The sequence below is a fragment of the Myripristis murdjan genome, chromosome 8 (genome assembly GCF_902150065.1).
Source record: "Myripristis murdjan chromosome 8, fMyrMur1.1, whole genome shotgun sequence".
Lineage (NCBI taxonomy): Eukaryota > Metazoa > Chordata > Actinopteri > Holocentriformes > Holocentridae > Myripristis > Myripristis murdjan.
In genome coordinates this window covers 24,276,093-24,303,657 of record NC_043987.1, presented here as the reverse complement: position 1 = coordinate 24,303,657, position 27,565 = coordinate 24,276,093, and the positions used below count along the sequence as shown (strand labels likewise).

The following is a 27,565-nucleotide window of genomic DNA, read 5'->3' as shown; positions in this document are numbered from 1 at the left end:
CACTCGGTTTCAGCTGGTGAACAAATCAGAACAAATACACTGTATACTTGCGCATGCGTCCCTACTGTACGTGTGTGTGTGTGTGTGTGTGTGTGTGTGTGTGTGTGTGTGTGCGTGCTGTCAGTTGCACGGAGAGCAGTTACATTAGTGTATACGGACAGGAACAGCTGACTGAAACTCATCAGAGCGGCAACTCTGGTTATGTCATCAAGAGCAACAGCAAAACTCTTTGTTAAAGCTCTTTTTTTTTTTGTCAAAGGGCAGGTTCATTGTCAATATCAAAATATTGATAAACCATTTACAAAGAAGAAAATATAACAAAATAAAAATAGTACAACTGTTAAAATGACTTCATACAGTAGCATTTCTCTTAAAATTCTGTTCAAAATCAACTGAAAATGCATGCACAATGAGAATGAGGATCTTTTTTTCATTCTTTTTTCACAATACTGTAACGTGGTAGGTTTTGCATTATAACTAGTCTGTTTTACAAACACTAATGGACACAAATAAAACTAAGAAGTCACCGACATGCATGCGTTCATGCTGAAAGGAAAACAAAACGATCACAACTATTATTAACATTTCACATTATAGCTATCTGAAAAAAAAAAAAAAAAAATCATGAGAAATGGATGGAATTAAGGAATTAAACCATGAGAAATGTCAGTGGGTGGTGGGCGAAGGGGGGCGATGTTGGGAGGCGGGGTTCATTTGGTGTTGTCAGGGGTTCAAAAGGTCAAGGGTCAGGACTGCTGGCCGCCCCACTGGCTCTCTACGGGCCGCCGCAGCAGCTCCTCCACATGCCTCGCCACGTCCATGGTGTCGTCCAGGTCAAACTCCCCATCTGCGTCCAACATGGAGTCACTCCTGCCACGGAGAGGAGACACCCGAGAGAGCCAGGGTGAGCAACAACACACTCACCACACACACACACACACAAACACACACAATCAGAGGATGTGAACGTTCAAATGCCTTGTGGACTCACATAGATGGGTATATGCTGTAGGTGTGAGGCTGATTGACAGGTGCAGGGGAGGCGCCGTGATCCATGTAGGTGGGGTTTCCGCTGCCCGGGTCAGGATTGGGTGTAGCGAACCTGTGAGAGAGGAGAGACCATGCACACACACACACACACATGCACACACATGAGACAAAAGCCTCTCACCCTATCTTCAGCAGTTGCCTGAGCAACAATCCTCAGCGAGTATCAGCGTGTCCTCCGGTCCACGCTGCTTCATTAAGGCCATTCTCTGACGGGCAGACGGGCAGGGAGCGGAGCGAACCAGCTAACAAGCCTAACTCTAATGATGAGAGGAACACACGCTCACTCAGGAGCCCACGCCAGCTCTAACCGGCCTCTTCCTATAATGACGGCGAGCTAATAGCTGATTTGAATTCAAGATCCAGTGTTTGGTGATTAACTCTAAATGTTGCCACAGTGGAAAAATGATGGGCTGATGGCAGATAAGAAGAAAAAGGAGGTGAGGAGGGACGGAGAGAGGGAAGGAGGAAAAAGAAGGATGGATACTTACTCCGGCACCACTTGTTTGATCTGTGGTTTGACATAGCCATCCACTGCTTTAGCTACATGAAAAAAACAGGGCACAGGGAGAGAGAAACAATTACCAGTCGCTATTTTCAGTGTAGCCGTGGCACAATCAAACCGCCTGTCTATTAGAGGTGTTGGCAGCTATAAATGGCATAACCAATGGTGAACATGTAACAGCAGCATTTAGAGAAGGAGGGCTGCGTACAGAGAGGCGGGGTGTAGTATTTGGAGAAGACCTCATCCTTGGGTCTGTCGGGGTAAAGGTACAAGAGGTGATTGAGATCGCTGATACGGTCAGCCAGAGAGCGAATGGAGAAGTCTTTGGTTGTGTAGGGCATGAGGTTCCACACCATTCTCTCTCCTGGGAAAAAAAACACAGGACATGCACCACAGCATCAGTGATGCAGTTGCAGTATTATTATTATTATTATTATTATTATTATTATTATTATTATTATTATTTTCCATGGCGTGTTTCAATAAGACCAACTAGGAACGGCATCAGCACGAGTTTCAGTCTCCACATGCAGAGCATCGGCTTCTAAGGTTGTAAAAAAACAGCAAAACGTTGCTGTAATTTTGCATTGTCTCTAGTCGAATACACAAATAAACTGAAAACCGCGATGATTTCTGTTTGTTATTGCTTGCTGAGGTTATACAATCCAAAAACATCATCCCACAACCATACCGTGACCGTTTTTCATCGTAATTACCCCTGGTTCTACATCCTGAGCTAACATGGATGAGAAGCGGCTCATCCCGATGGACCTCCTAACACTACACTGGGAAAAATCTTCAACGTAACAAGTAAGTCTCATATTCAGTGTTTAAATCTTGTTTTTCTTTAAGTAATCGGTCAGTAGGATGAGATAACTCCATTTGTTTCCAGTGCAGTTTGACTTATTTCAGGAATTGTTCCCTGAGCAAATATTAATATATGGAAACAAGGCAGAATAAAGCAGATGTGCCCAGAAAATGACTTCATCATGTTTTGCAGTGCCCTTTGACTTAGTTGAGCAAAAGGATGACGAGAACGTTAGACATCGGTGGTCTTTGGTCTCCTTGGACGTTCACACAGACGCGCAAAAGGTGAGGCAACAGACTTTTACGAGTAAAAGAGGATGCAGTCATAAATTCTGCCTCCTCAGTAGAAACGTTTACACGTTGTACCTGCTTTGTTGGGATTCTCCGCCACCCAGGCAATGGTGATCCCTCCGATCTCCGAGTCACTGAAGCGCAGCAGGAAGGTGCCGTTGGGTTTGGACATGAGCATGTCCTGAGCCTGCTGCTTATTCACAAAGCCCAAGATGGCCCTGGAAGAAAAACAGAGCAACAGTCAAAGAAATACATTAAATGCCAACTTTGTCTTTTTTTCAGCTCAACCCCATTTGCTGGTCAGATCTTGGGCTGGGTGATATCAAATTAAATGTGATGATATCTTTGACCAAATCCATTGATAAACATGTTCTAACAATACTGTAGGGATGACCACAAATTTTTTTTTTTTTAGAATAAACATCATTAAAAAATCATTAGTAACATGAATTTGATGACCAAATAATCACACAGCTAGAACAGTCCTGCAAGTTCAGAAAACTGCAGCTCTTTGCTGAAGCCTGAAAAGCAGGAAAAGAAAGCCATACCATTTCCCAGAATGTCATGTAAGGTCATGTAAGTGTTAACAAAAGGGGTTGGAAAAACATTCGCTTGCAGAAAACATGCAGTTGAAAAAAAATGCGAGTTCTGCCACTTCATTTCAACTGAAGACCGCAATTGACAGCGGCCTCTGTCTGAAACAGCAGTTTTCTTACCCATCATTCCAGTGTGGTTTGAGATGCTTTTTTGTCAGTTCCATCACACCATCAAACCACTGCCAAAATGTGAAGTTCCTCCCTGGCAGGCTTTCCTGTGGGGGAGAAGGTTTTGGAAAAGGGTTTAATACTACAAACCAGCACTATGTTATCTTCACAGTCTGAAAAGAGCATTCAGGACACATAAAAAACATGCAGATCTCAAAAGTTATCTGGGCCTTTTATGTCCGTCCAGCCAATAAATAAAGCGAACAACATGTCCTCATCCACCCGAGCTCAATCAAGATGCAGCACAACAACAACACCGTCATCCCAACGGTGTGTATATGATCTTGTGCATCTGTCGGTGTGTGTGTGTGTGTGACACGTTTGTGTGCGAGAGAGAGAGAGAGAGAGAGACAGGGAGATGGAGACAGGGGATGGAAGTGTGTGTGTTTGTGTGTGTGTACATGAGTCTGTGAGCCGGCTGAAATTTGATGTTCCAGTAATCTAATGAGACTGATGGTGTGTGGTGAATGTGAGTGCGTTTTCAGCCATCCCCGGCTGCTTTAAGGCAGCCAATCAGGCCTCAAGCCTTTAAATTAGCCTTTCACTGTCTGGACAAACAGACCCATTAAGATGAAGACCTAGCTGCCAATGAGGCGTTCTCATTGAGGTCAACTAGAGAATAAATCTGTAGGGATACTGCAAATGGAGCAAAAAATATTTCTATATATGAGTAACCAATAAATCACTCCCAACGGAAGATGCATGCAAGCAAAGTGGTTTACTGAAACGGGCCTGCGGGCGAATTAAAAATGCAAAAATGGAGCTAACTCTGTCTAAGTGCTGAGTGATAGAAATCCACACAACAAAACGGGTGATGACAGGTAATTGGCTTGCTCTAAGTGAAGGCTGTGGAAGAGTGCGGAGGGAAGAGAGAGCCAGGAACACAAAAGCAAAGAGACTGGTGCTGACCCTGTTGAACTGAGACCAGGTCATGGTCATGTTGCGGTAATCGTCAGGGTTGTTGCTGGAGCTGCTGAAGGCCTTTTGAGCCAGGAAGACCAGGTTCTCCTCAGATAGGCCTCGGTTGCTCTGCACCTCGGCCTTGTACTTCATGTTGAGGGCCTCGTACAGCTGAGGCCAAAGCACCTTGTCGGGAACCAGGAAGGGCACCCGTCCCTGGAGGCAGAGGAGAAATGTCTAGCACACCCAGAGCTATTTCCAGAGGTATTTTGTGTGTAATGTTTGAGATTTCCACACATATAAAAGCAACGAAAAAAAAAAAACATCATGTGGGTTATGAGAAAATTCTCAGACAAGGTGCTTAGACTCATAATTAAGGTTCAATGATCTCTCTTTGTTTTATTTACTGCTCAATAAAGTATTCTCATAATTTGTGCACTGAAAAAGAAAGTCATATTCAGCATTAAAATCTTATTTTTCTTCAAACATGTGAAAAAATCTGCCGGTAGGATGAGATAATGCCAGTTGTTTCCGATGCACCGAATTTTTCAAGGAGCCAAGTATGAGCATGTTGGGGGGAAATTAGGAAGAATAAAGCATTTCAGCCCACTGACGAGTGTCAAGAAAAATGACTCTTTATTCAAGAAAATTCTGGAAACAAGCTGATTAGCACTGGTATCAAGTGGAACTATCTCATCGCCCGGGCAGATATTTCCTGACTGACTGATCTGACTTTACATCTGATGGATTCAAATATAATATCACACAAAAAATGATCAAAAAATGACCAAATTTCCCCCCTGGGGACAAATAAAGTATGATTGATTGATTGATTGATTGATTGAAATGAATATACATTGTAATTTTTTCACTTAGACATTTGATAACTATGTCTTTATAACAATGGCAACACTGTGGTAAATTAGAAGTGTGCATCACTTTATGACCAAATGCTCTCTGGATGTGAGTGTCAAAACATTAAATCCATTAAAATCCATTAAGAAGTTTCAAACCAAGTGATGTCATTAGAAATGATCTTACCTAGATCAAATCAATGTTTTTTGCTTTGGCGGTTAAAAAAAAAGGACAAGCACACAAGGTTTCTTTTTACAGGGAGTGTTGATGTTGCATGGAACAACAAATCCAGCTTGTCCTCGAGGCCACTGGAGGTGAAACTTTCATGTGATAGATGTTTGCTCTTGTGAAATATTTAAAAGCACCGGCTTTGTAGAATATATCTAAAAACAGCATTCCAGCCGACTGGTATCAGAACAAACTTTGGTTGTTTTTCATAAAAATAGCATGTGAGAATGCAACAAACACAGACAGGAGACACAAGCACACACTCACCGGCTCTGCAAAAGCATTGTCCCACAGCACAGTGGCCGTGGCATTGTTGTCTTGGCTGCCGTGAACTATCACCACTACCGGGAGCGATAACGTCTGTTCAAGGAAACATGGAGGGCTTTCAGTGAAATAATCCTGTTACAATGCACATACTTTCATTTTTCTGTAAATGTAATTATACTGAAAAGTAACGTTTCTGTATGGCCTTTGTACGATATAGAAACGGCACACAGCTGAGCACTGGGGCTGTGTGGGAGTGGGTGAGATGATGTGCAATCGCTGCTCAAGGTCACATCCCTGGGACTCCGAGAACAGAGATTCCCACTGTTGTGTGAAGGAGGTGAGCATGGGTCGTACTTTGCGAGTGTGTAAAAGCCTTTAAATTCCTTCTCGCTGGTCTCTGTGTGTGCGCTCTTACCTTAACTTGAAACACAAGCTCATTGCCTCCAACACTAAACTGGGACTCGAACAGGATGGTGAACTTCTCTTCTGTGACGGACTCTGCGCCTCGCCTGTCCGACCGCTTGATCCTCTTCAAGGACTAACATGGAAGAAGACGTGTGTAAGATTATGTTTTGAGTATTTTATTTTTGGCTTTTTTTTTTTTTTTTTTTCCAACAGCAAACATATACCACAAACATAAAACACCAAGTAAGGCAAAAAAGCTACATGGTTACAAAGTCAAAAATGGCTTCCACATCTGCAGGAAAATAATGTTGTGAATTCCCTTTGCTACAGTAAATCTAGAAAGTATTTTGTTGAGCCACTTCCTGAAACATGGGGGTGATGGAGACTTCCACTTTAATAATATTAATTTTTCAGGAGCAACCGTGCCCGCACTGAGAGCCTGATTTTGGTGGGAGGATGACCTCATCCTGTCAGAGTAACCAAATTTTGCGAATTATATTGTTTGGAAAACCAGATTAAATATGTCACACCAGAAGTTACCTAATACCTAATGTATATACTTAATTCCATCTGTATATTTCATTTCATATTCATTCATGTATATTTTTAGTTTTTAGTCTTTATAGTCTTTATTGTATATATTTAGCCTTTATTCTATTTTATTTAACTTTATTATATGTTTCTACTGTTGCTGCTGGAACACCAGAACTTCCCTGGTTGGGATCAATAAAGTATATCTATCTATCTATCTATCTATCTATCTATCTATCTATCTATCTATCTATCTATCTATATCTGTCAATGAAAGAATAAGTGTGACAGTGATCCTTTAGCAATACCACATCCATCACACATACCAGAGACTGATTAAAATATCTTACTATGTTTAGATTTGGGACTTTAAATTGAATTAATCTATAAAAATCACTTGATAGAACAGCTCTGTATACCTGACTGGCCTTCCTCCTACCCAATTCTTTTAGAAATGATTGGCATTTACTGGCATCATGAGAGCAGCGACAAAATAAAGGCTTTTTTTTTTAATGATTACCAACAAGCTCCTATATTCTGAACTTGAATGCCTTAATGTTTATGTCAGGCAAGACTCTAGCCAGCATTCATTGGTATAAAGAGGAACTAGTGTGAAACCCTTCATGCTTTTATGTGAAACTAATTGTGTCATTAAGTGAGACTCTTTATCCAGAGCGCTGGGCGGGGCACGATGGCGCTTCATGTCCCGTGCTTTGACGCTGCCATCCAAGCCGAAACCACAAAACACTTCCTGCTCACCATGTTTCTGAAGTGGGCGCTGAGAGTGCCCGTCGTCTGGTGGTACTCCATTACACAGTTATTGTTGAGAATTTCCCCGCTGCTGTCACTGAGGGAGGAAAAACCAATCAAGGAGAGAGTCAATTAGTCGTGACGCACCTCAGCAGCGAGAGACATATTCTTCCCAGAACAAATGAAATCACGAAAGGACACACGCTGCTACACGTGGCAGGAACTGAGTGGAAACCAGGCAGGCAATGCTCGTAAATTAAATTCTCCCTCGCTCTTTTCATATCTGGCAAGTTTGACTAATAGAAAATGTTATCTTTTTTTTTTTTTTTCGCCGAGAGAAACAACACGCTGGTGCCTCTGAGCGGTGGACGAGGTTAACGCGCCAGGCGGTTCGGCTGAAAAACAGCAGAAGATGGCGGAGGGACAGCGTTTAACCACTGGCTGACTGGCCGACTGACAATCTTGGCAGGTTTCTATTAGTCGGGAGGAATGTGGGACGTGGCCGTGGAACAGGCTAAATGTGGATTCTCCATCCACTGGACGGATTCCTCTGAGGCATTGTTCAAGTTCCAGCCGTGTCTGTGTGGTGAGCCGGGGCCACACAGTAGGCCAAAGTTCATATTAGGATCCACTAATTTCTGCACAATATTAAAACTCCTTATCGTTAAGGAAGCATTGATTAAAAAAATATGTCGCAATGGAATGACATCTTGTCAGAAACGTCCACATGTTTTTCTGCATCTAGAAGCAACTTATTTACGGATTTAAAGTCAACCGTAAAAAAAAATAAATAAATAAAGCGTACTTCTAAGTAGAGTTGATTGTTCTTGCATTACTGAGAATCCAACTGGTAAATTTTGATTTTTATGATCTGGCACTGACAATCTTGGTGAATTCCCTGCTGTGTCTGCTGCCGCTGTTGACACACTTCTGCAATTTGTGACACCAACTGGGAGATTTCTGAACCCACAAAATAATCCCAACTGTCCTACTTGTGTTTACCACTAGGAGACGGATGATTTTCTTTTTTTTTTTTTCTTTTTTTTTTTTTTACTTTTTTTCTCCTCAGTCGACAGCTTCTATTTACTGTAAATCTGACGTGACATGAATGCGGCGACAGACTCACTTCCTCGTGTTCTCATTCTTCAGCAGGGCCTTGGCTTGCTGCTCGCTGATAATGGTGGCTTTGACCTGGGGAGGGTTCATGTGCACATTCAGCTTCCCCCCCACTAGGAGGCGCACTGTGGCGGCGAACTTGGTCTGGGTTTTCAGCACCTGTGGAGGCTGCTTCTCAATTATGAAGGTGCTGCAGGGAAAAGGAGAGTATAGCACATAAAGCAGAGACAGAGAGAGAGAGAGAGAGATTGAACAATTAATAAAAAAATCCTGTTGTAAATCTCCTGGAGGCTCATCTGGCTAAAACCAGTCAACAATGAAATCCTAAATTTCCATCCAGCCGGGAACCTTTGATTTTCCAGATACTTTCTCCCTGTCTCTAATAAAGGCAGAAATGCCAAAAAAAAAAAAAATCCTTTACAAAACTGCTGATTCAGCCCTATTGATGAATATGTCTTTGGCAATGACCCCAGACCTAACCACACACAACAATGGAAGGTTATGAAAGTAAAAGCCCTTGGAAGGATAATTACAGGTACTTTCTTCTGTCAGTGTCACCCTGTCTGACCGTATGTGTGTCTGTCCTCTGAGGCCGCAGTACAAGCAGCCTAATGATTACGCCGCTGTGCTCAGAGAGCTCTCAGCCATTGGTCTGAGACTTCCTGAGAGCCCGCCGGCCTTGCTAAGCTAAGTGATGAAAAGAACCTCCCGGCGTAAAAACCTCCGGGGGTTTACGGGGAATGTGAAGAGGATGCACTTTGGTTGGAGAGCAGGAGACGCAGGAGACAGGAAGAGGAACCGTGAGCCGTGCTTGCGGCGTGACAGCGGTGCATGTCCGTCTGTGGCCAATCCGACATCGCTATGACAGTGACACAGCTTCCCGGTGCATTACAGGTCCCTGGTGAGACGGGGAGGGAGCTCTTACGATCGCTTTCTGTTCAGAGATGGTGGAGGACTAAAAAGAGACCTGGCAGATGTGGCTTCAGGGTCAAAACACACTGTGCGGAGAACATGAGATGTGAGTGCTTTGGATCTCCTGCATACTGCATGCTCTTTGTCTTTCCAGCATTTCTCCAGGAGCTCGCAGCATCTGTCCTCCACCTCTGGGCATCGAGATCTTTCATCTTCGGTGTCTGTTTGTTTCTCTTATCTCTTTGTCCCTTCCTTCGAACCCAGTCCTCTTGCAAACACATCATCTCCCCTGCACTCCTCCACTCCTCCGCGGTCTATCTTGTCTTTCTGTGCTGCTCATAAGCCGGGCCATGATAAACAGCAGATTCAATAGCGGAGGATGAGTTAAGCTGACCCACCAGAGGGACATCAGGCCGCCCACTGTGTTATCTGCGCAGCGTGGAGTCTTTCACACACACACAAACAAGACGTACACACACACACAATCATATAATGTCGCCCATGTGATGCTCGATGGCTTATTAGGAGGATTAGCATAGAGCCTCGGTAATGTAATTTTGGTAATAGATGACGTCTCTCACTCTGCAGGCAAGGTTGTGTAAGCAGGACAGGCGGCTTGTGCAAGGGCCCACGCTGAGGGCAGGGCAGGGCAAGGCAAACAACACGTGCACAACGTAACCTGCAGCACGTATGTAATGCAATGTGTACATAATGTAGACACATACACACACATACACACACACACCTGGTGACCAATGCTGAGATGATGTCTGTGATGGTGCTGTTGAGTTCATTGAGTAGCTCTTCGATGGGACCGGGGATGGGCAGCTGTTGTCTGAGGTGCTCTGCCCTCCGGATCTGCTGCCTGTTCTGCCAGATAGTCTCTGCCAGCTTCTCACACCTGACACACACACACACACACACACACACACACACACACACACACAGAAAAAAAAGCAGCAAGACAGTTAGGTATAACGTGGTCACAGTGTGTGGTATTGCTAAGAGAAAGGTGTCCCGCAACAGGTTTTCCAAAGCAGCCGAGCCTGTTTCAGTGTGAACCAAACTAACTAAAACAGGTGTTAAATGTCTTTGGTTTAATTCAAAAACACCATCATGGCAATCCTGACAGGTTTATGTTCCAAAACAAGCAAATGGGACAACGGCGATGCTAAAACAAGAGCGGTTTAGCAGCTTAGACACTCGACACGTCAAGACTTTCACACTTGTGTCTTATGACCAAATAAAATTAGGAAATAAAGTCAGCGGAAGCCAGTTGCAAGCTTGTAAGGCTGTGGCTTCTGGCTTGTCGGGGCATCTCGCGGCTGTGATCCTGGCGGGACGTGGAAGGGGCTCTCACCAGGACTGCAGGATGTCCAGGCCTCCCTCGGGCGGGCCCCCGTTGCCCGCCAGCTGTTGCCGTCTCTTCCACTGGATCAGCTCGTCGTCCAGAATGACGGTCTGCTGCTTCCTCAACAGCTGCAGTGTTTTCTGGTGCTTCTCTGCCAGGTCCTGGACACCCACACACACACACACACACATTCACACAGAAGACAAATGCATCACCTCAGTGACAGAATCAGTCCAAAGCTGTTTGATTTTCCCCTGGTGGGACGGCTGACCTGCCAGCACACCCTTGCATGCAGTTGAAAGAGAGAAGCAACCATATTGTATGCGTGTGCACTGTGACGTGTCTGCATCGGTATATTTTCTGCGTGCATTTTTAGTCGATGAATCAATTAGTCAATCAACAGAAACTGAAATGACTATGATGTAGATAATTTAGATAAACAATTGCTTTTGTAATGCATCATGTAAATAAAAATATGAATAGAATATGAAACAGAACTAAAGAGGTTTACTTTGAAAGCAGAAATGTGAATATTAATTCCCTACGAAGCCATTATCAAAATAATAGCACTTTCATAATGTTTAATGTCAAATTAAACTCGTGTTTTTATCTGTAATTGACAACTGCAATTGTGTTTATTTATCTATTGTATTATTCACTGCATTTGTAGCATTTATTTATTTATTTTTCTGTATTCAGTATATCTCATTGTATTCTAAAAGCCTGACCAGGGACAAAGACTGCAAATTAGCTGAAGCTAGACGTCTTATATACATCACATTTTCCCTTTTTTTGTGGCAATGTTGTATGTATCGCCCCTGTCAAATAAATATTAAAATAAAAAAAAATAAAATGAACGATTGCTAGATACAGTTAAATGCTAAGATTTGATTGTGTTACTCCATTTCGTATCCCTATGAAATGAATACTCTGGATTTTTTTGGCTGCTGGTCAGAAGAACTTTTTGATTTATCATCATTTGGAACATCTTATAGACAAGATTATTAGTCAGTCAGCTGAAAATACATATTAACCTCTTCAGCTCTGATTTAGTGCCCTACCAGTCTGTATTTCTGTAGTGTGTTGGCCTCTCTGGTCAGCCACGCCTCCACAGTGGCTCTTTTGCTGAGAAGGGCGGGTTCTCTTAGCTGTCGGTCAGCAGGGGGCAGCGTGGCCAGGCTGGTCAGCTGGGCTGAGGTGGGGTGGGGGGGGGGGTGGGGGAGGTCGAGGGAAGGAGGAGGATGGAGGGAGGAAGGATCAGTTAGAGAGAGGAGTGGCAAAAGAGAAGGAAATAAACAGAGAAAGGAGGGGGGCAGGTCAGTAAATCTAAGTCCAAAGCACTTGTTATGTCTCCACAGACAACACACACCCACACACACACACACACACACACATACACACACACATACAAACAGACCATACATGAGCCCGTGCTCCCTCTTACCTGAACACATACATTATCCCCACAGTGGAATAATGATTAACTCTGCAGCACCATCTCTACCATTAGGCTGGCCTCATTTAGAGCCCGGAGATTTTTTTCAGTGAGGCAACATAAAGACAAAGCCTGAGTCATGGGAGCTCTGGATATTTCTTTTCCATTACTGGCTTATAGGATCTAGTGCAGAACATGAGATAGCTATCAAATATGAATTAACGTGAAAGATTTATTCGATTTTACACTTTTTGTCAATATTTCAGACCCAGCTGTACCATGAGTCATCGTCGCACAGCTGCACATGTTCACAAATCTGCTGTTCGCCACAGAGCAAAGCACCATCCACTCATGAGTGTCTCTTCACAGTCAACATAGAGGAACGTTACTTGAAAACATCTTTGTGCATCACTTGGATTGATTTAGCATTGTGATAAGTGGGGCTGAACAATTAATCAAGGAATTATCGAAATCCCAATATGGCCAAGTGCAATATCCAAATTGCAGGGGCTGCAATTTTATGATAAAGGTCAAATGTTTTTTTTTTTTTATTTTTTTTTTTTAAACCTTTATTTTACCAGGCAAAAATTGCTTGAGATAAAAAAAAAATCTCTTTTACGAGCAAGGCCTGGCCAAGAAGGCAGCAAGCGAGAAGGCAAATGTGTGACAAAATACCATTATAAATGAGATATAGTGGTGCTATAGAGATGACCTGGCCTACATTTTTTTATTCTTCAGATGTAATAAAACAATATTTGCTTAGTAGACACCCCAGGAAAAATCGCATCATCAACAGTTTAATAGATTTTTCTGTGAAAATGAAAAATATGATGCAAAAATCATCGTAATCACAATATTTGTCAAAATAAATTGCAGTATGCTTTTTTGCTACAACATGAATGCAGCCCTAGTAATAACCTCCTGTGGTCTCACCCTGGATGCGGAGGCTCTCCTGGTACTGAATGATGAAATACTCCTGGTTGTGCTGGAGCTTGCGCAGATCGTTCTCAGTGTCCTGGGTCAGGAGGCGAAGCTCCTCAAAAGCCTGATTGATCTGCTGGTATTTCTGAGACATGCTGTCCATCATTCCACCCACTGGGGAGCTCGACTGCCGATTAAAAATTGCGATACAGAGAGAGAGTGAGATGAGAGAGAGCGCCGGGCCTGGCGGCACTGGCTGGTGATGCTGCTTTTCCACTGGACGATGGACATCATCTATACGGTCTGCCAGTGGGTGGTTTATGGATGATTACAGGAAATAGCTGACCACTGCTGAGATGAATCATGTCTGCTCGCGAAACATGAAGTAGAGACATGAAACCAAGCCCTGACCTGCGGATCTGTGTTAGCTTTGCTGTGTGGCTGCGAAACCCCAAATGACCACGACCCTGATGGGAACACTGGCCTTGCAAAAAGAGAAGAGGAGACTGCGTTTTCTTATCAAAGGCAGACAGACTGCACGGTCAGTTAAAGCTGTAAACAGGAGCGCCGCGAAGACTAAAGGCTCCGAGTAAACAGAGGGGAATTCAATCACTCCAAATATGCATTGCTTTAATAGAAAAAGCATGCTGGGACTGGAAATCAATTCAACCCAGGAGTTATTGATAGTCAGATGTTTTACGGACTGCTGGGTTTATGGTTTTATAACTCACTCCTTGTTATGAAACATGACATTTTTGACTTTCTCCCATACTGTAGTCTGCAACTGGTGAGAGATACAAAAGCTCTCCTTTCACAAGGTCAATTCAGAGCATGGAGTGCATAGTGGGGCTACATTTCTAATTCAGAAATTAAACAGAAGGTATGCACTGGTTTATTTTCAAGGCGTACGGATGTTTCAGGTGGGTGGGGGTGGATAAAAAGCCATCGCATACTGGTACCCATTTCCATAAGTCACCATCATCTCTGAGAAGGTGTTTGCAGGCCTGTGACTGAATGAATAATGCATAGAGACGCAACAGGTGTTTGTCCATGTACGTTTACACTCACAGATGTGTGAGCGCTGGAGTGTTTAGACAACCAAGTGCATGTGTGTGTGTGTGTGTGTGTGTGTGTGTGTGTGTGTGTGAATGCATGTTGTTGTGCGTACGTGTGAACTCTACTCACATTAGTGGCCTCTCTGACGAGCCTCTGCTCTGTGTAGAGGATGTGTTTGATGCATCGGACCAGCTCAAGAGGACAGCGGTCATACGTGCTCTGAAAGACAAGGAGCACATGTGCCGTGTTAAGGCCTGTTAGCCGCTGACTGGTGGAGCGGCCGCCGCACACAGGACCGGCCAATTTAGTCGCATCAAGGCAGCTCGCTTAGTCCCAGAGCCCACGCCGAGGACACACTAGAACCCATTAGACAAGCCTAATGAGGCCCATCTCTGAAGCACAGAGCACTTCATATGAAGACATGATTCATTGGCATACACACACAAGCACACAGGCACACATACAAACACACACACAGAGAGAGACACACACACACGCACACACTCTTTGATATCATGGATCAAAAAGATGTAGCAAATGCGGGTCATCAACACTTTTTGATCACGCCGATCATTCAAGCAACCGAGTTATCCTGGTTTTTGAAGATAAGTCGGGATGCAATCTCCAGTTCTGCAGGTGTCCCGCGCAAAACACACTCAGAAGAATGACTCGTGGCCCTGATTGTGCTGTTAAGCCTTGCCCCCTAGTGGCAATGTCGTTGTCATAGAAATCAGCGTGGAAGCAGCCTCTGTCAATAACCTATCTCCCAAACCAAGCTTTATGATATGACGTGGATGCATTTGGACACTACAACCCTGTTTGTGTGCAAAAGCCCCACCCACTGCCACACCGCCTGGTGGCTGATTGGCTCAAAACACTAATCGCCTCTTCGTTGTTGCATGACCGGCCTCTCCACCATGTTTTAGGTGAGTTTCAAGTTATTCTGCTGACAGATGGACAAACAAACAAGTGTCCCCTGCTCAGGTAAACAGGTAAAGCAGCTTGACTTTTGACATGAGTCACAAGCACAACACGGCCACACCCACACACACACACACAAATTCAGACATATATGCCAGTCCCCCTTCACCTTGTTGCGCTGCATGGTTTCACAGAGGGTAGAAAACAAATACACTTAGAGATGTGTGTGGCGGGTGGTTGATCATAAATAGCAGTGTTGGCTGGCAACCAAAGCCCTCAGTTAGGCCATCCTCTGCTTGTTTTCCTAACGGTGGATACAACCTGTTCTGAAACACTTCCAGATGGGAGTATTTTATAGAGAAACGCAGCCGAGGAAAAATTTAGCTGAACAGTCGCACTCCTCCGACTGATTATCATCTTCTCACACTGCAAATGTCTAAATGTTGCACCTGCACAAGTTACTTTTTTCATGTATTGTTTATGCTCTTTTTTTCTATTGTGCAAATAAATAAAATAAAAAAAAAAAATCTGAAAATGTCTGTGTTTCATTGAAAACACGGCCAGTATTTGAACCAATGAATTGTGGTCAGCCTGTGATAGCAGCTTGCTTATGATCTCAGTCTCTTAAATATTCACTGTGCTTATGTTAAACTTTGTAAGGTAAGCAATCCCCGCTGCAATATTTTCAGTTTTTCAGACTGTTTAGGAATGGATAAGACAGTCAGTCAGTAAAAATAAGATGCAGGGCAATAGCCTGTTTCCTAATTTGAAGATAGACACAGAACCGGACTTTTTCTGAGCCGAGTGCACCGAGGATCTGAAAGCATCACCAATGCCGGTAAAAAATTGTGTCCAGCGGATTCATCAGTGAGGGTCTCCTCCCTCACTGGCAAGTAACGTTTTAAGTTAGGGACTTATGTTATTTAGAATGAGGGGTCACTGGAGGATTTTACTGCTCTAAAATAAAAAGCTGTGACCCTCCTTCTAACTGAAATATAGTTCTTCTTGCCCCCCCAAAAAAAGATTAGAAAAAAATGACTGACCCTCCTCCACCAAACGTTTCACTGTTTCCACCAGTGAAACAATGTTCACTGTATAATCAATAAAATATTTTTGTAAATTTATACGACTCTCCCCTGGACTAAAAATCAATGTACCCTCCTTCGAACTAAAATTAAAAAAGCATGACCCTGCCCTGTTCTCCTCCAGTGTAACGCTCCAATACACTTCGAAAGGTCCCTTAATAACATTTCAATGTCTTTGGCTTGTGCTAAATGTAATACAGCAACAGCATCCAAACTTCTGCAAGCCTCCCCTCATGTTTCTCAAGTATTTGGATGGTTTGAGCAGCTTTGAGACCAGAAAGAGAACAGTAAAAAAAAAAAGAAGAAGAAGAATTAAGACCAAGACCAGCATTCAATTTTTTAACTTTTCAAAATCCACTCTTGTCTCTGTTGAATTGGCTCTACTGTCACACAGTATCTGATTCTGAACAGGAAACAGTACTGAAAATGGGAAGGTGACGATTACTATGACGATTAGTACCTAGATTATTATTTAAAATGCTACTTTCAGTGACTAAGGGCAGCATTCAGCGTGTGCTCTTTATTATATTCTGGCGCTGTTGTCATCCATAATGGTTAAATTCCCACCGACGCACGATGACAGATTATCTCACCTTGAGCTGGTTGGCGTAGTGTCCTAGTTTTATTTTGAGTAGAAAGCCATCTTCTCCCACTTGGTGCTCGGCCTTGTTCTGCAGCTCCTGGATCAGACTGTCCAGCAGACGCTTGGCCTTGAACTCCTCCTGCGGGTTCTCCAGGTCTATGGCATCCCTGATAACACACACACACACACATATACACACACACACAGACACATGAACAAAGACACGTACACACATGCACACACAAACACAAAACAACCAAATGCACCACAAATACAACCACATTACCAAGGTTAGTGAATGCGCTTTAAAGAGCTGAGGGAAAAAGAAGATGACAAAAGGAAATTGTGCAACAAGTGCGACTCACCAGAGCTGGCCCTCTATCCACTGGGACAGGTAATGTCGCACCTCAATGGGGAAGTGCTGGCCGTAGAGAGACTGCATCTGGTGCAGAGCATCGCCCTGGAGCTGCTGGGCCTGGATCCACACTGCCATCTTCAACACCCTGGAGCGCGGACAGAGCAGAGCAGAAGGGTTAACTGGGGTGGCGGAGGGTAACAGGGTCAAGGTTGAAGATAAAGGGAAGATGAATGAGAGAAATGGAAATGGGACATTTGGGAGAGAGACAGAGAGGGAGAAAGAGGAAAAGAGAGAGTGATCACTAAACTTGAAGAATATTAAACACCAAGGCTCAGCTGCCTTAACTTCTTCTGACTTTGTAATGGGTTTGTCATTCCAAAAGTGTACTGTGGGGTAAAGCTTTGCTCAGAAATTAATTTGAAATTCTAGTGGAGATCCCAAGGTCTCCAAAGATACCAAATATGTCTAGATATTCTCTATTTGATATCATGGTGGACACATAAAACAGCGGCATCCTGGATTTAAATATTTGACTCAACACAAACGTGAGACTAAAAATGAAACCTTGCAACCTGCAGATTCAAAATATGAATGTGACATTGTCATATATTACGGGGAATTTCTTTTCCTCGAATTTTGAAGCTACTTAAGGGGAAATCTAATGGAAAATCAAAGGTTAATTGGATACAATGTACCCAATCGCATTTTTTACACAGAAGTGCGAGTGAAGTGAATTGCACATTGTGCAAGTAAAAAAGAAAAAAAGTGCAATTTATGCAACAATTAAGGTTTTACTTTCAATTTCCTTTCTTAAAATGCCGTTTGATGACACTTCACTTTGTGGATGGACTGAATTCAAAGTGAAGTGAATTCCAATTTCATTGCGCACCAACTCCCAGTCACAGAGTAGGTTTTACAAAAGCAAGCAAAGGCAGATGTTTCTTGGTTCTCTCCACTGAAGCAGCCCTAAGCCATAGTGTTAAAGGTCTGCCTGTGTGTGTGTGTGTGTGTGTGTGTGTGTGTGTGTGTAGTTTGTCCATGCTCTGAACATGCTGAGGGCCCAAATAGGCCTCTGTGTTGAGCCAACAGTGCCACTCAAGATGACTTCGTGACTTTGTCTTGTCTCGGGTCTCTGCTGCTTGTTTCCAGTTAACACACCCACTCAGCTTTCTCACAAGTGGCAGAGTCACTTTCAGTAAAAGCCTGATATGAGTGTGTCAGGGAAGTTTGTGGTGTTTGTGTGTTAGTGCTTATGTATCTGAGTATGCATGTGTGTAGATGGTTGTTTGTTGTGTAAAAGGCTGTGCCTTATGTGTGTGTGTACATCTGTACCGTTTGAGTGTAAAGAATAATTGTGTGCAAATGCACATAGAAAAAAAAAACATTATACATGGCTTTTTACATAACTCATATGAGAAAGGAAATCTCTGTCCTGTTCTGGCTCATTTCTTTATTCACACCTGTAGTTTACAATATCCACAGGACATTCCCCATTCTATTATTCCAACAGCTGTGGACAGGTTTACTTTATTTAGTGTATATTGGACTATTATTTCCCCTTTGGATAATGCATTCATAAAACATCAGAGAGGAAATGATTGCTAAGCAGTCATCAGCTGATATTTCTATAAAGAGGCTTACAATGGTCACTGCTGTGTGCATATAGATTGGAATTCCCCTGGTCATGGGTATTACAGGAAGACTGTTCCCTGCAGCAAAAATAACAGCAGAAGTCTTTCAGCAGTTTGCTGGATGGAGACTAAAACTGAAGTGGATCCTACGAACAGCAGAAATATCCTTCAGTAAGATTTTGACAAAAGATATGCAGTGAACCTCAGCTGAAGGAGGTCTGAGGAAGCGGTATTATGATTGAGATGAAAGAATAATTCAAAAATACCTGTAGCAGCGCCCCTGAGCCCACATCAGCTAAATCTCACCTTCACAAGCACACTATAAGACAATCTCCACCAGCACAAGGTCTTTTAGTCCAGTGCGTCTCAACCTTTTTGGTGCGAAAATTAAAAATCCCAGGTTGAACCCAGGTTGAGAACCGCTGACTTAGTCTCATATTCAGTGTGGAATTTTTTTTTTTTTTTTTTTTAAACAAGTGAAAAAAATCTTTAAGTGGGATGAGGTAACACCACTTGATACCAGCGTAGTTTCACTTGTTTCAGGTTTCTTTTTCTTTTTCTTTTTTTTTGATGTTGTTTTTTTTTCTGAGAACAAATTAAAATAAGGCAGATCAGCCCAGTGGTATCAAGAAAAAGTGACACTTGTTCTAAGAAAATTCTGGAAACAAGCTGATTAACAGTGGAAACGAGTGGGATTACCTCACCACCCCGCTGGCAGACTCTTTCACTTGCTTTAGGAAAAATACGATTTTTACGCTCAATATGAAACTCAATTACTTGTTACGATGAATATTTTTTTGCAGTGCACTAAAAAAAAAAAAAAAAACTCATCCTCAGTGCACACTAGCCATAGGGATAAAGACGTGTTAATCCATGCACCTGAACTTACCGGGGGTGAAGGCTCAAAAATCCTATCAGAAACAATTTCTTCTGACCTCACTAGGCACTCAGGTCAGAGTGTTTACAGTATGTGTGTTTGCGTGAATGCATGTGTGTGTGTGTGTGTGTCCATAGGCATGCATGTCTATGTATGTGCGCGTCGTCCAGGTGAGCTTAGAAGGATAAATCCACTCCCTGGTGACATTTGTGTCTACAGCATGACACTAATCCAGTAAGCATATGCTAATGCTCCCACACTGATATCACTCTGAATGTGTCCTGAACTTCAACCTTTAACCCTGCAGCAAGCTTTTATCCACTGACGACTTCAAACCACAGCGGCGGCACTCATGCTGCGCGCAGTAGCTGGGTGTTAGATCACAGCTGTTTTGGGTGGCTCACATCTCTATGAAATATGAAACACTGAAAGAGCTCTGATCCGGCAATCCTGAAAAATGCATGCAGTGTGCCGTATGCTGAAATGATGCACACCACACTGGACAGTTCTTTTCCAGGGAGTTGTGTTGACATGCATTGACTGTGTCTGTGTGGATCACCAGGAGAAATGTCAACAAACAGCAGCTTAGTTGGCAATATGGTACGCCCACTACTGCTAATGCCTAAATGTTTGAGGAACCAAGCTTCATGTAAATATTTGTGAAGTCCTTAAAATGCGTCAGAATGCATTTGATGGCACTTTGGTTTTCACAGTAAGGGGTGATTTTTCTGTATTTCACCTGCAGCTGCAAGACTTTCACTGAAATGTTCTGCCTTAAACGAGGTAGAACTTTTCCAAAATGATTAGTAAAGCCTCGCTCTCACTGTCCAATAATTGGCTGCGTGGTCTTGCACCCCACTAATGGCCACTCTTGTAGCCAGTTTACAGTTTACATAAGTGCACAGCTCTATAATGATTGTGTGCATCAGAGTAAACTTCTCATTTTCTGTTTTCGTGCAAGCTATCCAACGAGGCCTCAGGGATACCCGACAATAGGGCTGAGTCTAAATGAAGCAAGACATGGGACACCCTGGTGGCTCACCATGCAGAGCATCTACCACCTTATATTAAGGCTAAGCCGCAGCGGCCTGGGTTCACATGTGGCCAAGACCTCTTTGCTGCATGTCCTCCCCTCTCTCTGCCCTGTCTTTCCTGTCTCTGTGTGAAGCAAGACATAAAAAACATTCTTTTTGCAAACAGAATAAAACAGAAAAAAATGTCCAAAAGTAAAAAAATTTTCTTTGGCCGAATATTCTCATAATAACCACCTAAAATATGCAAAGACGGATATCAAGGGTCACCAGACAAAACAAACAAACAAAAAAAAAAAAAATTCAAAGTGCAAATAGCTCAAATAGAAATACAACACAAGGATCCCCAACCATCAGATTAAATGAAAACAGTAAACATCCATGCCAGGCAGGACCCTTCATGTATGAGTCAAGGAAACTGATTGCATATGGTACAGAGGACTTTCAGTTGAGGGCTTTTCAAAAGACTTTATATGAACTGCTCGTCGTTTTTCTGTCAGACTGGCAGGGCATTAGCAGCGAGCATCAGTGCTCATCAGCTGTTTGGGGAGGAACCCAAACAGGAAAACCAAGAGACATTTCCTACCAACCTCTTCACGTAACACTCAGGTATGAGCAGAAGACGGCTTGTGCCACTCGACGCCAAATAGAAGCAAATATGAAAGCTAAGCATGCTGGGAGATTAAGCTGAAGATGGTGTTTGACTGATTTGGCAAAAGCCAGTGGGTCCTGCTGGTGTCTTCTCTCCTCTGCCTGTCCCTTTAAAGCCACAGTGCCACCTTGCCCACCATTAGCACCTGCATTCTCACCTCCAGCAGGAGACTAAGATGCTTCCCTGGGGATGTCTCACTCCACCTCACCACAACATGCAAATGGCAACAGAGTGGACAGACACAGAGGTAACTGCGAGATCTGCTTCTCTGTCACTTCCCTCTGTTTACAACACACTATCAGGTCTCTCTCAACCCACCACTGTGGATAAAATAAACAGACCTTACCTCTTGTCTTCAGCTCTGAGTAACCATGTAACAGCAGGAAACTCTTAAGAGGAGCACCACAAACCTGAGAACAAGAGACAGGGAGGGAGGCAGACAGACAGAGAGAGAGACACACAGATAGTGAGAAAGAAAAAGCAAAAGGAGGAAGTGAGTCAACATTGGGTGCTTCTGAGGAAGCTGCCGTTTTTCACAGGGCCAAGACAATTGACAAAAAGTTGCTGAGGTACAGCTTAGAGGTAAATTTCACTAAAAGGGAAAGTCCGCCCCAAAACAGATTTCTCATGTAATTCCTGTGGTTTTGGATGCACCTAACATTGATTCATGAACAGGGACGAGTCTTTACCAAGACCTGGCACAAGAAAGGGTATTTATCTCATGATAATGCCAACAAGAAGCAAATCTCAAAGTTGCTCCAGTGCAAAAGAAATGTGTAAAGTTAGGGAGAAAATAGGCAGAAATAAAGTTTTTATGAATGTCAGCGTCTGAACAGACATTGACCAAAACGTTTTCAAATTACTTGTCTCACAAGGACATCAGAAATGAGCGATTTTTTCCCTTTTGAACTAGTAATAGAATAATATTGCGAGTGTGAAATACTAAATGACCCATCTACTGAATGTAAATATAGAAATACAAGGATACAAGGATACAAGGAAATGGCAGAAAATTTGTTTTTCCCCGGTGGATTTAATAGTTTTCTAAACCCTATCCTCCACCTTCCACATAGCAATGCTGAGTGTGCAGTAGTATACACACCCGCCTTATATTCAAGAACAAATATTTCATTTGAAACGCTAACTCCCCTGTCTGGCATGCGTGCTGCTTCTCAGGGGAGAGAAAGTGTTGGGCCACATCAACAGGCCGAGGCGGGTCATGGCAGCTGCTGTGGGCTTTGAACTACAGCTTGCTGGAAGGTCATGGCTATCATCCTGAAGCACACAGAGCCAGAGATGCCGGAGGAGGTTTTGAGAAGGCACGCTGCTCATGATTGATTTGAGACAGCTCCCTTTCCTGGCTGGACCCTGAGGAGGCAGAACATCAGGAACCCACATGCTGGCAGGAGCCTCCAGACAAATATGTGACTATCTTTACTTTAGCGTCTGGATCTCTCTCTCCGCTGGCTCTCTCCGTTTTAATTGCTCTGTCACCCCCCACCTGTTTGAGCTATGTAACTCTCTCATTACGCTGCAAACTTCATGAGTCGACACTGATGGGTTAAACATTTCCTCCTTTTAACCCAAAGCCGCAACAGACAAGCAGTTTAATCTAAAAACCTCGTCTAGACTTTTGCCAAGGTCTTTGTCGAGGTAGTGGAGATGTCACGTGACCATGATCCGTGGCCTGCAGGATTGCACTGTGCGCTGATCCACCTAGCGGAGCCCTCCTCATCCCGAGTCTCCTTCCAAATCAAAATACTGATCTGTCTGACAGTCTCATGACTCCGGTTAAATAGAACAAATAGCAGAAAGAGGATGCATAAGAGAAGAAATCGACTTAATGGCTTATGGGCCCCAAGGCAAGCTGCATCCTGACATCCATCTGTAACCGCTGATTGGTGATGTTAATGCAATAGAGTGAGGGTTACACTCAGCTATGAAACTGAATAGCTGGGAAATGGCCCACGGCAATGAGGGAGATTCAGTCATATAGCACTGGATAGCCTAGAGGGAGGCAGTGAGTCACACGTGTATGTGGAGTCATACACACTGGAGAGGTTAGCTAAAGCAATTATCACAGATGTTCGATCTGGTGCTCTTAATAGTGCTGAATGATGCGTTTCTCTATGGAAAAACAGACTGTATATAATAAAACACTGTTTTCTGGAAACAGAACGATTCTACCGAGCAGCATAAAGGCTCCAGACTAACGATAGCATCTACTTGCCTGACACAGCCTCGCATTACCTCAGGAGACAGCTGAATGTATGTACAAACATGCACACACACACACACACACACACACACACACACACACAAAACAATCCTCTCTGCTTGAGCTTTTTTACCTCGGTTGACCCTCCAAAGAACACTAGTTGTCATTCTCTTCTGTCTTTTTTGTCATTCTTTTCCAAGCGAGCGACAAAGACTTTGTCTCCGTCTCCAAAGCCATTCTCACACTCACACACACTTTTTTGTTGTTCGATTTGAACTTGTTGCAAACTGTGATGCCAATACATTTTCCCTGTCTCTCTTCCTCACTCACTACTCAGCAATACGCGCTGCCGCTAAACCAATTCAACGCCACCAGCCACTCATTTGACTCTACTGATAAATTACCAGTTGAATAAATAAGTTTACTCCCCTAACGTTGATTGATTTTGTTCTCACACACAATCTGATGCTACACGTTAAAAACAAATCTCCTCTCTCCCCCAGTTCCCCCTCATACAACTTTGGTCCAAATGTGAGAAACTGCGCTGGTTTTCTTTTTCACCCACAGTGCAGAACCGAGGCATATTTATGAGCTGAGAATGGCCAAACAAGAAAAAGGAGAGTGGGCTCCAGCCAGCATTATGCAACGACTAAATACAGAAAAATCCCCTACCCTATCCCAGCTGTACTGGGCTCTTCATACCAGTCCAGTGAGGCCTTGAATGAGGCTATACAATTGTCACTGGGATGTGCACAGTGAGAACACAGAGAGCAAAGACTGTTTCATTTTCATTTCACATAGCTGTGAAGAACTGGCACCGGTAAAAAAAAAAAAAAAAGGAGCAAGGTTAAGAGGAAGACAACCTTTCTTTTGACTTAAAGGTGCAAGGTGATGCTTTCAAGTCTCCTCTCCACGTGTGCTATACAAAGCTAAGAGAAATTTATTCAGCCTGAATCGAGAACCACCTGACAACTTTGATGAAAAAGTGAATATCTCCATTAGGACGAGGAACCGAGAGAAGCAACTCACATTCAGTCTCACTAGACTTGATATTAATCTTGGTCTCCTTAACCCTCAAGTGACTGATGTATTTCACATCCTGTAATGTCCAACTGGGGTCAGATCAGACCCAAATTTAAAGTGAGGGATTATTAAAATGCTATTAGACACGTAGCAGACATTTCATTTTCACCCAAAATTTAAAAAAAAAAAACAAAAAAAAACAAAAAAAAAAACATATATCTATTGTATTACAATTACAACATATTTACTCATCACTACAAACACAAATGTCCAAGTTATTCATATCTTGGAATTGGGAAAAAAAAAACTTCACACATAAAAAAAAGTAACTATCTTGATATCTTTTCCTTAGTGAAATCTTAAATTATCCCATCACCTCAAACAAAGGCAGAAACCTGAAACAATTAGTATTAGAGATAAACTGATTCACAAAGTCAAGAAATTTTTCTAAGGCTCACAGAAATCACCATTAACATCTGAACATTAGTATATGTCTGGGGTCCCAGTTGCCCGCTCGAGGGTTACAAAACTCTCTGAGAGCTTCCTCGAGACCACGACACAGTTCTACCTGTCGGAAACAGCACCTGGCTAATAAATCACTGGCAATCATATTGACAGACTTGGATGTCCTGTCATACTCACCGATTCCTGAAGCCAATGTGACCAACAAAAAAAAAAAAAGGAAACGCAGCTTCAGAGCTACTGTATGAGTCAGTCAACTCTAAAATAAAAGGGAGAAAAGTCCCACAGAGCAAGACTTAGCATTAGGACAAGTCAACAAAAGGAAACATCAATTTTTAGCCAAGCCCACGCTGGCTTGTATTGCAGCTCTCAGTGTGCGGTGAGAAAGGCGCAGCAAGACAGGGGAAGGATAAGAGTCTGTGTGTGAGCTTGTGCGACAAGAGAGAGGGAGAAAAAGAAAAAGCTAAGGAGCAGACATCCTCCTCTGCTGAGTTTGGTTGACTGACATGTTCCGATTATATGTCGACATTTCATTTGTGAGCCAGCGTGCATTAAATTACAACCGCAGCTGTCCAGACAATGGGCACAAGCCTACAGTCCGTCTTGCAGCGGCTCTGCATTATCCTCAGTGCTATCTCCTTCCTTGTCTTCACTCTCACTGCAGCAGTTACACGTCGCCGCACCACTGCCATCATCAAACAAGCTTCACAGTGTGCTGAGAGGTGCATCAGATACGCTCAGAGCCCAGCTGGGAGGCTTTTTGTCCCTTCTCAGGGTCTGTCCCAGCAGGACAGAATATGCACACATGTTCATCTAGGCAGCTCTGACATAAGCAAAATGAAATTAAACCTGAACTCATGTCACCCACTCTTTCCTCTGAGGAAAAACCATGCCATTCATCAGCGTAACCACTTCCTGTTAGGAAACTATGGCAACTGAAATGCCACCCACCATTCAAGACAATCTTACTGTTTGTCTTAACATCAAGCACCTGCTAATGCCAGCACCTCAACTGTACAGCATCGAAAACCAGCTGAAATACTGAGGAGGCATGCTGTTTCAAGATGGTACTATTCCTGCATGTTTGTGCATTTTGTTTTCTACCATCAAGATTTGTTGTTGTTGTTTTGGTATTTGACTCTTTGACCCTGCAATTTGTCTTGTCATTGTCTAGAGAGGAAAACACATGTGCTACAGTTGTTTCAATTAGTCAAAGTTCACTTAGACTGCTTTGATAATGCTAAAATAAATGGCACTTTACAACATATTAAAAGTAAAAATCAAGGACTGATTGGCTTTAAAAGCTAACAAAACAGCCTACAGGAAAAGCTGGAATATGGCTGCATATACAACTGGGTCCAAATGATGAGCATCACTATTACCATGCACCATGTTGTTGTGGTAAAGCCTGAGTCTTAGCAACTGACCCTCATTTGTGTGAAATATCTGGCAAGCAATTAAACTTAATGCTCAGAGGTTGATGATCCAATTAAAGCTCATTGCTTGGCTCCGTCTCAAGTTTCTAGACCAACACCTTCCAGCTACTATGTCTGGCTCGCTAGGTTAGTTGTGTTGTTCTGGTGTGAGACAGCTGGAGTCATCTCTGCAAAGCAGTGAGAAAACCGGAGAAAATGAACAAAACAGCTGACGCAGGATGCCAGCTGCAAAGAACAGCGAGACAGTAACACACTGCAAATTATCACGACTTCATTTGTTGTCTGGGTAAACAAAATCCTCAAATAACGAGCTGGCTCCACCGCCTGGCCTCCCCAGCCTCCCTGCAGCTTGCCACAGCTCCTGCACCCCTCCGCCTCTCCCTCGACCAGCTCCAGCCGCTCCTCTGGGATCCATGACAGAGGCAATGCATTATAACACTCTTCCTCTGCCAGGTTTATAAATAACATCTGAGAGTAAAACAGCTGAGTGTAAAATTAAGCCTGCAACCTACTTCCGGGTGCGCACATGGGTGCATTTATATTGGGATATATCAGGGTGGGGATGGTGGATGGGCCTGTGAAATAGCTATATTTTTTATATTGTCTGTAGCAAACAAAATAAAATCAAAGTGTATGACTATACCTAGGAAACAATGCCTAAATCTTAAGACATTAGGGTTAGAGTTAGGGTTAGTATTATCCTGAAAAATAATAGTTATTCAAGCCTTTTTTTTTAATGTAATTTCTTTCTTTTAAGGATATTTGAAATATGTCTTTAACTTGGCAGCAAATACTGATGAGATGGGACGAGATGAAATGATGAGCAGATGAACTCTGTTGTGAGAAATGTGGTTGCTAACCGGCACACAACAGGAAGAGCCTTCCCCTCCACACAAAAAAAGAGCCATCAGAGCTTCTGGCAATGGAAGATAATGGAAAAAGTGAACAATTTATGGTCGCTCTATCAATAATGGGATGGTATTCTTCTTCTCGCTCTTCAAAGCAATTTGGAGAGGGAGTGGGGACAATTAGTAACATGCCTTTTGCAGCACGAAACAACAAGGGCTTATGGGAAATATGGGCTCAATTTTCAGACACACCAGCTCTAACAATACCTCTGGTGTGAGATCGAGGCCGCCAATTGTCT

The 27,565-nt window shown here is 43.2% G+C and overlaps 1 protein-coding gene across 1 annotated transcript in view; it reads right to left on the bottom strand.

Moving 5' to 3' along the window:
* Positions 1-238: 238 nt before the first annotated feature.
* stat5a (signal transducer and activator of transcription 5a) overlaps positions 239-27,565 on the bottom strand; it is a 59,440-nt gene continuing 32,113 nt past the window's right edge. Inside the window, exons 2-20 of the mRNA XM_030056975.1 lie at positions 21,626-21,689; positions 17,096-17,233; positions 16,741-16,897; positions 14,271-14,360; positions 13,098-13,272; positions 11,791-11,921; positions 10,739-10,890; positions 10,124-10,279; positions 8,477-8,656; positions 7,360-7,447; positions 6,080-6,202; positions 5,665-5,757; positions 4,324-4,530; positions 3,367-3,461; positions 2,726-2,868; positions 1,761-1,916; positions 1,539-1,590; positions 992-1,102; positions 239-870 (exon numbers count right to left, since the gene is read on the bottom strand). Coding sequence (XP_029912835.1) covers positions 747-870; positions 992-1,102; positions 1,539-1,590; positions 1,761-1,916; positions 2,726-2,868; positions 3,367-3,461; positions 4,324-4,530; positions 5,665-5,757; positions 6,080-6,202; positions 7,360-7,447; positions 8,477-8,656; positions 10,124-10,279; positions 10,739-10,890; positions 11,791-11,921; positions 13,098-13,272; positions 14,271-14,360; positions 16,741-16,897; positions 17,096-17,223 — 2,361 coding nt within the window. The 5' untranslated portion in view covers positions 17,224-17,233; positions 21,626-21,689 and the 3' untranslated portion in view covers positions 239-746. The remainder of the gene's footprint in view (positions 871-991; positions 1,103-1,538; positions 1,591-1,760; positions 1,917-2,725; positions 2,869-3,366; positions 3,462-4,323; positions 4,531-5,664; positions 5,758-6,079; positions 6,203-7,359; positions 7,448-8,476; positions 8,657-10,123; positions 10,280-10,738; positions 10,891-11,790; positions 11,922-13,097; positions 13,273-14,270; positions 14,361-16,740; positions 16,898-17,095; positions 17,234-21,625; positions 21,690-27,565) is intronic.